Here is a 14,721-nt window from a genome sequence, read left to right as displayed (position 1 = left end):
GATTTGACCATGAGTATCAATACTTTTACTCAAGTACTAGAGTTGAGTACTTTGTCCACCACTGTCCATTTACAAAAAATAAATAAATAAATAATTTAAAAAAACAGCCCGGACAATTCATCAAAGAGCATTTGCTAAAAGCTTCTAAATATTTGTACAAAAACTTTCAAAACTTGAGATGAATAACGTTGTTTATGAAAATTCAGGGCATTACTTAAGTTTTGAATCAATTTGTTACCACATAAAACACCTAATGTTTTCAGGATTTTTAGGAAACTCATTTTCCCCTTACACAATCTGTTTTGCAGACCTTGACATATAATTATTTTAGGCCTAACTTTAAGATATGATTACATTAGCAAGCATGTTATTGTGGATATCTTAATGATCATTAGGCTTGAACGAACCGTGTGGTTTATGTCACAACGGCCTGCCATACATCGCTCAGCCAGCAGAGCTCGCTAATCTTATAAATGTTAATAACGCACTTCATACAAACACCAAACTAACTGGGCACTGAACACACACTCACCTGGGGCTCCACGCGGCTGTCGCGTGTCATTCACCTGGCCTCCATGTGCTTCCACGCGCTGTTTACCTGTCGGTGGTGTTGTGGTGGTGGAAGCACCACAGCTGACAGAGGCTGACAGCGCCAAGAACAAACGAGGCATGAAAGCGCGCTGACCGCGGCTACAAGCGTCTCCCTCGGCCCTTAACTGACCGGGAGACGTTGTCGGCGCGTGGGGAGGATAAAGCAGGTTAGCTAGACCAGGTAAATGCTAAAAACGGGTAATGTGTGTGTGTGTGGGTGCGTGTTGATGAGGAAGAGGTGCACTTTAGCACTTTCATTAAGCAAAACGATGAGGTCATGGTTCAGGAGGGAGAGAAGTGGGAAAAAAATTGTCTACGTCATTCCCAGCCAATCAGCGCTGCTGGCTCAGGGTTAGGCTGACGTCAGCCTTTAGCTTCAAGGATTAAAAGGACAGTTCGGCTTTTTCTCTTTTAAAGGAGACGCGCTCATGAAATTAACTGCAGCAGTCAGGAAGAAGCCGAGATAATATGTATGCAAATAAACTGCTCCCAATGATGATAATAGATTTATTTTTTTTAATTTTTGGGTCACATTTAAATGCTAAAATAGAGTTTATTATCTGACTTTTGTTGTATGTCTTCACATGACTCAAGCACGACATTTAAATTAAAAAAGCATAATGCATGTTTTTTTAAAATTAAATAACCTGATATTCAAGATATACAGTAGTTGGTTTCTTATTTACCATAGAAAAAACATCCCGAAACATGTTGACGTCAATTTTATTGCTATAACACATAAAAGCAACAGAGGTCGACCAAATTTGAAGTGTTTGTGCTGTAAAAGTGATGCATTTCACATTAGATCAGTAACTAGTGAAAAAAACTAATTACCTTGTAATTTTCACAAGCTCAATCCACAATATAAACTTAATTTCTAACTTTTGATTTTTCACAAATTTTGAATCTTTTCTATAGCTCATCTGAAAAGTTCAAAATGTGTCAATAATCATTAAAATCACATTATTTCTTTGTTAGTTATATGATTTTCTCTGAAATGAATGTAAAAGCTGGTAATCTTATTAAAAAAACTTTTGAAAAATGTGTGGTGACAAATGCAGGATGACAGTAAACACAGTGGATTTTAGTTCTAAATTGAAAATCATGTTTTAAATTTAAATAATATTTTATTAATCAGTAGCTGTTGAAATTTTAGTTTTCCTTTCTCTACAGCTCTTGTGCATGAGATAATTAACTTAATTCTATTTTTAGTTGTCATTTTAATTTGAGCTTGTTTATATGAACTAATTTCAAATATAATGTGTTTATTTGGATGCAACACTGAAACTAATAAGATCTTGATTTGGTAACCAGAACTTACAAACACATATCTGCAAAGCAGTAAAAACCTAAATAAAACAACTGTTTCAAAGTTGATTTTAAATTTACTACAAAAAAATATTTGGGTTTTTCAATGTTTTCAGAACATACAGGGACTTTAAGGAGGAAAGAGAGAGAAAGGTAAGAACGATTTAAGTAATAAGGCAAAAATTAAAAGAGAAATAAACATCAATTTATCTCTGAGATTGCGTTTACATGCATGTCGGAATAAAATATTTGTGTAAGTGTGTGTCGGGTGTTTGAATTCAAATTTTTCAGTTCTTTTGTTGCATTGAAGGCCTTTGTTCTGCAGTCCTGCTCTTCAGAAAGAAGTCCTTCCAGTAACTGACAATGTGCGCAAACACTGACACCTAGTGGTAAATATGACGAACTGCACCAAATGGTTCATTTCTGGACACAAATCCAACTGAACAGAAAGCCAAAATAAATGCACAATTGAATAAATGTAAAAAAAGAAAGCAGCACAAATTCATGAAACTCTACCTTTATTTGGATGCAAAAACTCACAACTTAAAGCGATACCTTAGCAGAGGAGAGGAATACTGATTGCTGGTTGTTGGATGTTTGACTGGATGTTTTGTTGTCCACAGGAGGACCAGTGAAGCACTGATAACAAGCACCCAAAATAAAAGCTGTTGAGTTAAACACACTGGACATTATCAGAGGATTACATCAGAGCTCTTATGATCGATTGTAGCTTTTCTTGTCAGTCTCACTCCCGTATTTCTTTATAATTTTGGCAGTTTTACTTTCCTCATAAGGCTGATTAAAAAAATACTAATTGGTCCACACAATTAGTTAATTCCATCCTCTGATAATGTTCATGGCCAGAAAAGTGGCTTGTTTGTTTATTACATAAAAAACTATCTCCACTGTTTTAGCTGCCTTCACACATAGCAATTATTTCTCAACTGTGTGGTTGACTGAGAGTGGCCTAGAGTCACAGTTGGATATAGGAACTGTGTAAAAAAAAACTCAGTCTGAGGTAAAATTCTCCAAGAAAACGGTAAAAACATACACATAAAGCAAAGCATAATAAAGCAAAGCCTAAAGGCCTAAAAGTATCAATACTGAAGACTGAACATAATCTATTTAGTTACAATACTGTAAGGTAACTTAGGTAGTTGTCACATTTTGTTCTGTTAAGTCTTGCAATATAAACCAATGGTTTTGATCCACAGTATGAGCTACATTCCATCATGTTGTAAACAGAAATATACACAAGGCATCTACTCGAAAGGATTGTATCAAAATGTTCTAAAAATATCTCTGGTTGGTTTCACAAAAGCAAACTGTATCAAAAGCATTGGCCGAAAGCAAGCAATATAATAACAGGCTTTAAACCCTTTTACACAACGAAAAGCAGGACAATCAATCACGTCGCTTTGATTGTGGACCTACGGAGTCCCATACGGCACATGCAATCCATTAAACTCAACACAATCAAAAAACACAATACGGAAAAAGAAAGAAGATTTACATCAGAGAGACAACCTTAGTTGGTCATTTGTGCTTCATACAGATTAGGTCTGGCCTGTCTATACAACCATCATGGGCTTTTTTTTTTTTTTTTTCATTTCACAAACACGTTGAAGTTACTGCTGACAGCAGAGGCGTCACAGAGAACAGGAAACCTCAGACAGGAGGGACATAAATACTCCTTTTCTCATTTGTTACTGCCACCAAAAGCGAGAAGCAGTGTGTTTGTAGTGTTGGCAAAATTTGAACCAGTAGACAGATTTGAATAAAAAATCTAAGCCCTGTCGAGATGGCAACTTAACAATCTTAGGCAACATATGAGTGCGATAACGCAGCCAAATGTACAAATATTCAGCTAAGAGTTTGTGTGCTAGTAGTTGAGCCTTTTCTCAAACACATGATTTAAGTTGTCTGTTTGTTAGCAAAATATGTCATGAACTACTATACAGATTTAAAAGAAACTCAGAAAGTGATCATCAAACGTTCGTCTATAACGCAGGTATAAAACCAATTCAAGATGTCCGCTGCAGCTAATCAACATTACCAAAAACAAAAACAACTATAAATCAGTCGGTTTTGCAGATCGAGCTAAGTTTGGTGTGGTTGTAGCTGAGAGTCATCTTAAACATGTTCTCTGAGTGCTAACACATCGTGCGTAATTTGACTTACAAAGTTTGACCAAACGATTCCGTCCGTTCTCAGCATGAGATGGATTTAGCGTAAAACTTTGGTGATATGCATTTGTTTAACGAACGCTAGTTCTTCTTCTGTTACTGAAGACGTACGAAATTAAAAACCCCTTTTCTGTCTTTTCCCACTCCAGCGTTGTCGTCTCTGTGATGCCCCTGGGTGAACATCTGTGTGGCCTTAATGCAGAAGTTGTTTCCTGTGAACATCGTGGGCCGTGGAAAATGCACAGGCAGCGTTGAAAAACGAACAAAAACAAAACAAAAACATCCAAAAAACAAAAACGTAATACTGTAGTTCGCACGGAAATCCTAATCAGATAATTAAACCTAACTGTTACATTCCTATGCTCCATAGCATTGCACATGCCTTTAATGAACACTTAGCACCATGCAACCTGAAGATGAAGTGACTCAGGCCTTCTGTAATATATATTTATATATATATTTATAATTTTTACATTAAAATAGAATCAGTCTGAAAAGCTAAATGTTAGTTAATTTTTACATCATTATATTGTTAYATATTAGGCTGGCRTTATTATCTCTGTAGATTGAAACTATATTCTGGCACTTATATTGTAAAGGGCCCTTTAATATCAGCACTAACTTTCCTAAACTGAACTTAGATTTTTCCTAAAGCAAATTTCACTGCAGGCCATCTGACAGTGCTCCAGTTCCGGTTTAACCTTTTGATAGCTGTACAGTCATTACGTAAGGGAGCTATTTCAGACCAAGAGGGAAGAAAGGCCTTGACAACTGAGAGTTATGAATTTCAGCGTGATAGAAAACCTTAGCGGTGCAAATGAAACATCATCCGGAACAGGAGGCTTGGATTGGTTCGGAGGGAACTGATGATAGTTAGCATGTTGCTTTTGTTAAATTAATTCTTTGTTTTGTTTTCCTTGAGGATGAGGGGTGAAGCCTTTGGATGTTGTGTAAACTGTAAATCAAGACAGAATGCAATGACTGAAACTCTCATAAACCTACGCCTTATTCACAATGAACCTTACAGTATTAAACATGTCAAATGTTTAAACTAAGATGCTTTACCATTTTTTTACAGAACAAAAGTAGTGTTGGATTTGAYAACAGCACTAATGCACCCCCATATCATCAGAGAGGCAGGCTTTTGAGAACAGGCTGGATGGTCCCTTTTATCTTTAGTAAATAGGACGTGACGGTTGTAGTTTTCAAAGAGAATTTCAAAACGTGATTTGTTTCTGGATAGTGTTCCTTTGTGTGATAGAGCTTTAACCYTGKGATTCGGATAAGTTGGTGAATTGTGTTTACRTACAATATATGAAAGTGTTCCTGARCCCAAGATGTCTTATGTAGCACMTGTCCACATTTTTTAAAGATTTGTTGCTGCCATGAAATTAAAAATTTTCTTTTAATGGTATAATTTAAAAAGTTTAAAACAGCATGTTAATTATGTTCAACTGTGAATAAAGCAAAGGCTTAAGAGAATTGCATATCATTGCTTTTTTTTACACTTTACACAAAGTTCCACCTTTTTTTTAAATTGGTGTTGTAATCCTCCTTGTTTCCTATGTTCCAAGACAAAGGATAAGCACAGATGTATGAACTGCTCAGTCCCGTCTGATGAAGAGATTGACATGGTTTGACGTTGTTAAAGGGTGACGTTGTGWGATGATGGAGCATACCACCACGGGCGGTATGGTGTACAGTGGTGTGTCTCGGTCTGGGWGCGGCTGTTAGCCTTCCCTCTACTCCTCAGCAGTGTGAGACAGCTGCTTCTCATACAGGCTGAGGACATGATGCACAAACTGGTACTGCTCACAGGTCTGGATCATCCCACCTCTAAAAAAACACATAAAAGAATATACAGATTTTGGCATGTATTCAGTGTTTTATTTTWTGATAATATAACAGTTTTTCTGTGTAGCCTTGACATTGGGGAGGTTGTAACAAAGGAGACAATTAGACTCACAACCTTTACAACACRCTTTCACAACAGCACCTTCTAGTGGCAAGAAGTTATAATAGCAACAAAACAGAATATTACTTTTTGCATGAGCTGTCATGTTTCATTGTTTACTGCCTAAAGACAATGGAAAAAATGATAACGTTTTCACCCATGCCTCTGTGTGTGGTGCTCTTGTGATTTAAAGTGCCTGTGATATGCATGTTCTACAAATACAAAAAGTAAAAGAAAACATCTTTACATTTAAAAAACTTTGCATAATTCACATGATTTTACCCATTTTTTCTCATAACTGGCACATTTTCATTACTTGACTCAGCCAAAGTGAAACAGGAAGTGATGTCAAAGGGGAACTCTCAGGAAAGAAAACTCCTTGATCTTTGTTTATTGTCACTACTCTGATTCTTTTTCAACTCTCTGATAGTGACTCAAAAAAAATTAAAGAAACATCAGATTATTCTCTACAGTCTGTGTTGTTAGCCATTACAGCAACACTGTTCACATGCAGACATTCCCCTTTGACATCACTTCCTGTTACTTCACATGCAAATAACTCAATAAATATTCATCTCAGCAATGTGAAATTTGTTTTGCAATATATTATCAATGTTATCTTTCTAAAAATGCCTTGATTTTTATTACAAAAATTTGATGTCACAGGCACTTTAAAACAAAATCAAACTTTTTTACCATAGATTTTAAATCCAGATATATACAGAGCCGTGTGAGCAATAATAAAGGATAAATGTAGCTCACCTGTCCAGGCGGAGCTGACAGGTGGTTCTGAGGATGTCCACTACACCTTCAGACCTCAGCTGCTTACACAGGATGGAGGTGGCAATGAAACAGCCAGTTCGACCAATTCCAGCACTAAAAAAAAAAAAAAAAAAAGATGGGAGAACAAGAACCAAACTCAAGTACTTTAACGATTAGAACCTGTTTCACTTTGATTATTAGTAAAAAACAAACAGTATAAAGACAAAAAGCTAAATTATGGTTCCTAACATAAGCAGAAAGATGCTGACATCTTTGTTATTAAATACTTTATGTTGTAAGATTTTTCAGATCATTCAGCCCTCAACATCCGTGCCGCCTTTTTACTGAAAATACAGTTTCTTTCATTACAAACCAGCCTTTTAAAGTTCRGTACCTGCAATGGACTATTGTCGGGCCACTGGAGGGCGGAGCTTCCTCTCTGGCTCGYTCCACTTCCTGTACCAGCTCCAGCAGGGGCGGAGCTTTGTCTGGCGTCTTCTGATCGGGCCAGGAGATGTACCAATAATGTCTTAGAGTGCGCTCCTCTTCCTCGCACTGATACACAAACACACGCAGAACGGTGTGTGTTTTAAAGCTGAAGCAAACATTTTTAACCATTTGCATGTAAATGTTGTTATTTTGGTCTGAGTTGCTGAGGCAAAAGCTACCACCCACTAGATAAAAGCTTTATAACCCTCCCCCACTCCCCTGACAATACTGAGTACAGTCTGTCAGTTTCCATCATCCACATGTCAGCCACAAATGATTATTGCTACAGATACACAACAGAGGCAGAGATAAACAAACAAAACACTTTTAACTCACATTTATGCAATGATCACTCTGCTTATTAATCTAATGCAGGCTGCATTAGCAGAATCATGTTTGTATTTGATAAGTGCTGATTCCACCATGACCCCAAATTATATATTAATGATTCAAAATACATAAACAGCACTAAAACGTGAAAAAAATGCATTGTGTTTGTTTCCACTGAACAGATATTTATGTTGTGGGTCTGAATGCACCTTTGGTTTTGACTAAAGGAACCTGGAATCCAATCATGTTTGAACCATTAGTGCTTTTGTTTTTGTAAAATGAGGAGTTCTAATATGAACATGTTAGGCCTTTAACAAAATGAACAGGTAATGATAGATTTAAAGAAGATCCATCATCTTTTTTCTTTTTTATCATTCAGTTGGGGTTGATTTAAAGTGGAACTGCTATGTTTTCGTGTGAATTACTGCTTATTGTAACACCACAAACCCCTGTTTTCACTTCCAAGTACACAACAAAATGCATTTAACGGCTAAAAAAGTGGATTTTGAATGGCGTGTCCTCATTAAGCTTTTATTGTGAAATGCTGACAGTTACCTTCAGCGTGAACACCCTCAGACTGTAGTCATCCTCTTGGGTCACCGACACGACACTAATCTCTATTCCCTCATGGGTCACAGTGTCCTCAGGCCAGTACTCTGCACATTTCTGCTCAAAGGGGCACACAAGAGATATTTTTACCTATTTTGATTAGATGGAAAAACAGCAGATAACATAAATGCGTGAATACTGATTCAATGACACTATTCTTTTCCTGTTTATCCTTGTCTCTAGGTATTATCATCATTATCAATCATGTTTTCACAATGACCTCATTCTTCTCCTCCAGATTGGTGATCATCACTATAATGGGGCATTTCTCCTGCCACACCATCCTCCAGAAGTCCCCCACTGTGTTCACAGTGGGGCCCTGTGTGGCGATGTACGCCTGTTCTTCATCCCTATAACCCTGCATGCAAACAAGCAAAAAAATAAAAATAAAAAACACACACATGCTTGGGTTTGATAAAAGAAGATATTCAGCTCAGAACTACTGAAACTACTGCCTGTCCATCAATACAGATGTTTTTTACTTACTTTGAGATAATTAGCATTGATGTAGGTAGAAAGAAAATCATCTTCATCCTGCGACTTCAAGACGACTCTGCTGTGCGTGTCTGTAAGACACAAACATTGAACAGTGTTCTATAATTCACAGAATAACTAATTAAAATGAGCACATATGCCGTAATAATCTGTCAGATTGAAGCTGTATTTACTCGGTAAAATGGTTTTATAGCGGTTCTTTCTCACAAGGCCTGGATAATTGTACTCCTTGGGATCCACAAAATTCATGGGAGTTTCCTGGCAAAGAAAAAAAAAACTATTAGAGTCAGAACATATATAATATAAACACTAAAAACAAAAACAAAACAAAACAAAACAAAAAAAAAAACAAGGCCTGAACTTCCTGGAAAAAATGCACATCACCTTTCATGATAGAGCTAGACTCAGATCAGCTTACAGTGTGTTGAGAAATGACTAGTTGTAACTGTTGGGGTCAAACTTTGTAAACTCAGCTTAGGTTTACTCACTTTTATACTACATAAATATTGATTAGTGGTGACAGACAACTTTAATTGGATTTACTCAAAAAAGTAAACCAGACATGGATATTAGGGGTGCAACGAAACAGAAAATTCACGATTCGGTTCGATACTTTAGTCTCACGGTTCGATTTTTTTCGATACAAAAAAGAGAAATGTCCATGCTCCCTTTTAACTTGTAATTTATTTAAATTAATTATGAACATTTTTTAACCTCAAAAGTACAGTTTTTAAATTAAAAATTGCTGAAACAGCAAGTTTCTCAGTGGATCTGCGTTCAAAAATGCAGCCTAGGTGGAGTAGTCGAACACAGATCCACTGATCCTTCAACACAGAGCATCTTCAGAAAACAAGTTGATAAAGTAAATTTTAAAAATCTGTATTGTTCAATACAAGTGTGTATTGAACCTAAAGCACTGTTCGATACGGGTACATGTATTGTTGCAGCCCTAATAGATATATGTGACTATTATTAGTGGTTCATTCTAAGACAAGAAATATGAAATCATACAGTGCCCTTCATGCCAAACTGTTTCTGTCTAATTGTTTCTAACTTAAAGGCTTCTGATATTGTTTGTCTGAACTGTGTGGATATCTCTGCCTGGCAGACACTGCAATCCTCTGTGGGTTTTAATATGCAAAAATACTCGTAGCCCTTCCGTCCTTCGCCCACTGACAGACAGTGGGAAAGCTTACGGGTGTGTTCTGAGCTCTGCTGTGTGTGTGTGTGTGTGCTTGTGTGTGTGTATACATTAGTGCCTGCGTCTGTGTGTCAGTGTATGTCTCTTCCGGTGAGTCTGAGTTAATCTACGGTGTAGGCGGCCGAGCTGCTGCTGCACTCACATAAAACTCGGCCTGCAGGCTCTGGTCATCCATGGCCCTCGTGTGCAGCATGGCAGGGGTCAGGACGTGCGTTCCCTGTCGGAGGTACTCCTGGGCCGACTGGTCTCTTGGAGAGAGCTGGGCTCCGTAGCCGTAGGGCTCCGTGCAGCCTGGTGTGCACATGTCCAGCGTCAGAGAAACATTGGAGCCTCTCCTGTGTGATGATGAGGTCAAGGTTAGTTTGAAAAGACCAGAGGTTACATAAAATTAAAAGGCATATAGCTTTTAGCATTAAAAAGGGCCACGTTTTTTTTTTCGCCACAAAAAAATACTTGCTATTTCTGTGCAGAATGCAGATCTCTAACCTCTCCTGAAGCCCCACGGGTGTGACGGTGAGGGTGGAAGCGTCTGCTTCCATTCTGGTGTCTGTACCCATTTCAAACACAGGGGTCTGAGGCACAGGGTCAAGGTCCAGCAGGTCCTCCTGGGCGTCTGTCCACTCTGATAGGGTGAAGGAGGGCTGACGGCTCACAGACTGACGCCGGTCGCCAACGTTTCTCGACACTGGTTCTGATGACCACAATCCAGTGCCGTAACGCCACTTACAGAGCATGTGGATGATCTGAGTTGAAACCAACAAAACAAGCGAAGCATTAAATGTGAATACTTCCATCCACAAAGGTTGATTTAGGCCAGTAACTTAGAAAATATTTATATGAGACATAAATAAATCCTTTTTCACATTCAGCTGGGGTCTATATAGAGTGGAACTGCAATGCTTTGGTCTGAATTTCTCCTTATTGTAACTCCACAAGCCCCCCTTTCACCCCTTTTTTGAGGTGTGTCTCAGATCAACTCATTTTGAGGCTGTCTCTTTAAATCCAAACAAGGCGTTTCACACCCCGCCCCCTCCTCCATCTGTCACCAGTTCATTCTAGTTTCATAGAGGGGTTTACGACTATATAGCAGTGCAGAAACAGCTTTATTTACAAATGAATTAAAATATATCAACAAAGGATATCTTGTCCATCCAGCCTAATGTTGGAGCCAGAGTCTGACCCAGAGCCAGAGGAGAATGAAGAAGACTTAATGACGAATGACTGAATGAAGCTGGTAAGTCCAGACCTTATTTAGAAGTTCCGTCACAAATACTGTGATGTAATAGTTAAAAAAAAAACATTAAAGAGAACAGAGATAACTTAATACATTGAACAATATGACACAAACAGAAACTATGCAGCAACTGGAGAGACTAAATTCAAATTTTCTGCACTCCTAGAGATTCCAAACGCACAACAAAATGCATTTAACATTTAATAAAGTGGATTTTTCATGATATGTCCCCATTAATGTCTAAATAAACTAAAGTTTCATAAGCTAGCCTTTTACTACTTTTAGATATTAGTTTGTGCTCTTCTTATTTTGCTCAAACAACTCAGTTTCTGCTTTTTCAACAGTCATTCACAGTGCCATTTTTAAGAAAATGCTATTTTTTTAAACTATTTGTCTTGTTCTCTGAAGCTATGTTGCAATAATTCAACATTCAGGACAATCTCACAAAAAAATTAGAACGTCAAACTTTTGTTATACTAGACAGAAAATCAATTTTGTCTGTAAAATTTTAAAATTTTGCTAATGTTTTACCATAATAATACCAATGGTCACGCCAACACCGGATGTGCCATGGACGACCCAGTTGTGCTGTTTGGTGTTTTCCACCTCTTTCATCAACAAAGATGTCTAAACAACACAGACAAGCTCCAAATTAATGAAATAATGATTCATATCTGTTGCACCAAAGGTCAAATACAGAACCAACACTTACATCCGTTCCAAAAATAGGTGGGTATGGTAAAATGAAGCTAAAGTAGGATTCGATGACCTGCAGGGCTTTGTAGATGGACGAGAATGGTCCATTTCCTTCCAGCACAAAAAACACCCAGTACCCCTGAGAAAGGTAACAAGAAGGTCAGACAGCCACAACTCACCAATTACAAATGAAATGTTTGCAGTAAAAAGTCAAGAAAATGAATATTTTGCTTTGCTAAGGTTGCATTCATGCAAATGTTCAATTTGAATTTTGTCACCAAACCTAAAGAATAAGAAAACAAACTCTTATTTTTCCATTACTGGTTTACATACCATGACTTGGGAGACGACAAAGAGAGCAACCCAGCAGTGAATCTCAATCACCACATTGTACACACTGACAATAAACATCTCCTCTCCGTGTGGGTGTTGAAATCCCGTTGGTCCATCTTTACAGTCAAGGAGCTCGTCCTTTTTAGGGGCTCCATCGCCTATTTTGTCTATTTTTGTGGGTTCGTCCAGCCAGACAGGGTCCTCATCGGGTTTCAAGAAGATGGAGTCTTCGGTGTGCGAACGAGTGGAGCTGCTCAGCCGACGGGTCATGATCCTCCTGTTAAATGAGGTTCTTTTATGTTAAAATTATCAGTTGGCTCTTTGTTAGCAGGATTCTGGTTTTTCATTAATAAGCAACATCGATAGCATTTGCTTTTCTTTACAAATCATCAGACAATCTCCCAAAAATCAGATTTGCAAGGGAGAACAGCAATAAGAATGTACAAGCTTCAAGAGCGTCTAAAAATGATACTAAACTGCCTGCTATAATGTCTGCTTTGACTAAAGGGATAGTGGAGAAATGTAAAAGTTATGAGCAATTAGTGTCTGAACAGTTACATTTTGGAGAAATATTGTTCAACTCTGATTGGACTAAAGAGGTAATGGCGAATCTGAGGGGGCCAAGTCTAAAGTCTACTGCCATTTTAAAACATCACCAACATCATTTTATAAACCTTCAAACCACCATCAGTTTCACATTAAATGGCTAATTTAGCTACAATTCCAGTTTTTGCTGCTGTGAGATATTTTCTGACCGGTAAACTGAATTTTACATTCACTGTTGTATTTTATACTTTGTGATCGATTGTATGTATTTACATTAAACCAGGGCCACCCCTAGCCAATTTGGTCCCTAGGCAAGATTTCAGGTGGCAATTTTTGTCTCACTGCTATATACATTCACATACCAAATGAAAGAGTTTTGTCTCTGATAWTGTTTTTTTAGAAACCAGTCTAAATTAAAATAGTTAATAATAGAATTAGTTTGAAACAGATTATCAGATGTTAACCTCATACTGGCCAACATTTGCTGATCAGCAATGTGGAACACCTGTTCATACTGTATTCTACAGACAACATAAACTATACTATGATAAAAAGATATCATTTTTTGTCCCACATTTGTGGTGCCCCATACATGGACGGTGCCCTTAGCATTGGCCAATACCGCCTATGCTATGGGCCACACCTGCTTAAAAAAKTAAGAGAATCATCAAGTCTCTATGTGGTGCTTGTTTCTATGACTTACTTCCTTGTTTACTATGACATCATATTCAGGCTGTGACCAGGTTTTCTAAAACCATTGTAATAACATGTGATTAGGGGCCATTTTGTACGAATCTGTTTGGCAGAAAGGTTCGGTCAGAATGGACCACAGCACTGTAGTGTGATAAACTTTATATGTCTGACCGATTTCTTGATGTCATTGGACTCATTACTTTTCATTGTTGCAGTTTGCACTAGCAATTAACCATAGAAGTCTATATAAGTAACAATGCATTGAAGAATTCATAGCAATGTAAAGATGGCAGCTATCCGCTTTGTTGTTAGCATGTCGATCCAGTCAGGACTGAACTCTAATTTAACAAACTCAGGCTGTTAGGTAGACAATGTTTATGTGTTCGTGTGTCTGTTAGCAAAGTTTATCATGAACTAGAGGACACACTTTAGTAAAGCTTCTAAAAATTGACAGCTGGTCAACTTTTGGAGCCAATTCAAGATGACTACCAAAGCAACACAAAGATAGTTATAACTCAGTCAGTTTTACAGATGTTGTACTAAAATGTTGCATACTTTCAGCTGAGAGTCCTTCATAACATATACTCCAAGTCAGATATAAGTTGGATCCAGGAATACAAACCAACACAAGGAGCTCATGTAAAAACTAAACATTCTTTTTTAGTATAAAACTTTAATTGAGACACCGGGTCTCATTTCTCAAGAGAAAGCTCATTTCAGGTTGTCTTCTCATAACAAACTGTGTGCATCGTCAACCTTTAAATATATTCGTATTATTTTGAATTCAGCTTCCTGTCAGTTGTGTTTGTTAGGCTGTGTGATTGTGTCAGACTGTGTGTGTTTCTAAATGAGCGTGTACATGACAGAAAGGGTTACATTTAATCCACCGGCCTATTCACACGGACAGCTAAGCGGTTTGGAGTGGCTCTCATCTCTGGATCCTCTTGTCTCCTTTAGATTGGACTCTATTGTGCGAACGTATGCGTGTGTGTGTCTGCGTGAGCGTGTGCGATGGAGAGAGAGAGATGCTCCATTGTAGAGAGATGAGTCGGGGTAGCATGTTTACAGCCCGGTCCGTCACCTTGGCAACAGAGTGGCTCTCATCCTTCTCATCCGTCCTGAGCATTATCATCTACTGACAACACACACACACACACACACACACACACACACACACACACACACACACACACACACACTTAACAGGTGTGGCAACCATGAACAGAGTAGGCAGTGCAAATAATATAGAAACCCTGCATTTTTATACTTGTTGGTATAATTTTAGTTATTTATT

At 37.9% G+C, this 14,721-nt stretch overlaps 2 protein-coding genes and 1 long non-coding RNA gene across 3 annotated transcripts in view; 1 reads left to right on the top strand and 2 right to left on the bottom strand.

Moving 5' to 3' along the window:
- dusp8a (dual specificity phosphatase 8a) overlaps positions 1 to 708 on the bottom strand; it is a 35,446-nt gene extending 34,738 nt beyond the window's left edge. Inside the window, exon 1 of the mRNA XM_014005585.1 lies at positions 533 to 708. The gene's annotated coding sequence lies outside the window, so the exon portion shown is untranslated. The remainder of the gene's footprint in view (positions 1 to 532) is intronic.
- A 14-nt stretch (positions 709 to 722) lies between these two features.
- On the top strand, positions 723 to 8,502 carry LOC106515674 (uncharacterized). Its single transcript, XR_001310028.1, has 3 exons — positions 723 to 772; positions 2,016 to 2,052; positions 8,468 to 8,502. It is a non-coding gene; the product is annotated as an uncharacterized LOC106515674 (long non-coding RNA).
- Positions 2,401 to 14,721, bottom strand: part of ptpn5 (protein tyrosine phosphatase non-receptor type 5) — a 13,671-nt gene continuing 1,350 nt past the window's right edge. Inside the window, exons 2-13 of the mRNA XM_014005591.1 lie at positions 12,189 to 12,465; positions 11,872 to 11,994; positions 11,691 to 11,786; positions 10,412 to 10,668; positions 10,068 to 10,260; positions 8,898 to 8,982; positions 8,716 to 8,795; positions 8,450 to 8,587; positions 8,176 to 8,286; positions 7,196 to 7,356; positions 6,802 to 6,915; positions 2,401 to 5,921 (exon numbers count right to left, since the gene is read on the bottom strand). Of these exons, the coding sequence (XP_013861045.1) occupies positions 5,828 to 5,921; positions 6,802 to 6,915; positions 7,196 to 7,356; positions 8,176 to 8,286; positions 8,450 to 8,587; positions 8,716 to 8,795; positions 8,898 to 8,982; positions 10,068 to 10,260; positions 10,412 to 10,668; positions 11,691 to 11,786; positions 11,872 to 11,994; positions 12,189 to 12,458 (1,722 nt within the window). The 5' untranslated portion in view covers positions 12,459 to 12,465 and the 3' untranslated portion in view covers positions 2,401 to 5,827. The remainder of the gene's footprint in view (positions 5,922 to 6,801; positions 6,916 to 7,195; positions 7,357 to 8,175; positions 8,287 to 8,449; positions 8,588 to 8,715; positions 8,796 to 8,897; positions 8,983 to 10,067; positions 10,261 to 10,411; positions 10,669 to 11,690; positions 11,787 to 11,871; positions 11,995 to 12,188; positions 12,466 to 14,721) is intronic.

This window comes from Austrofundulus limnaeus, unplaced genomic scaffold (genome assembly GCF_001266775.1).
Source record: "Austrofundulus limnaeus strain Quisiro unplaced genomic scaffold, Austrofundulus_limnaeus-1.0 Scaffold31, whole genome shotgun sequence".
Lineage (NCBI taxonomy): Eukaryota > Metazoa > Chordata > Actinopteri > Cyprinodontiformes > Rivulidae > Austrofundulus > Austrofundulus limnaeus.
This window is presented reverse-complemented; position numbering and strand designations above follow the sequence as displayed.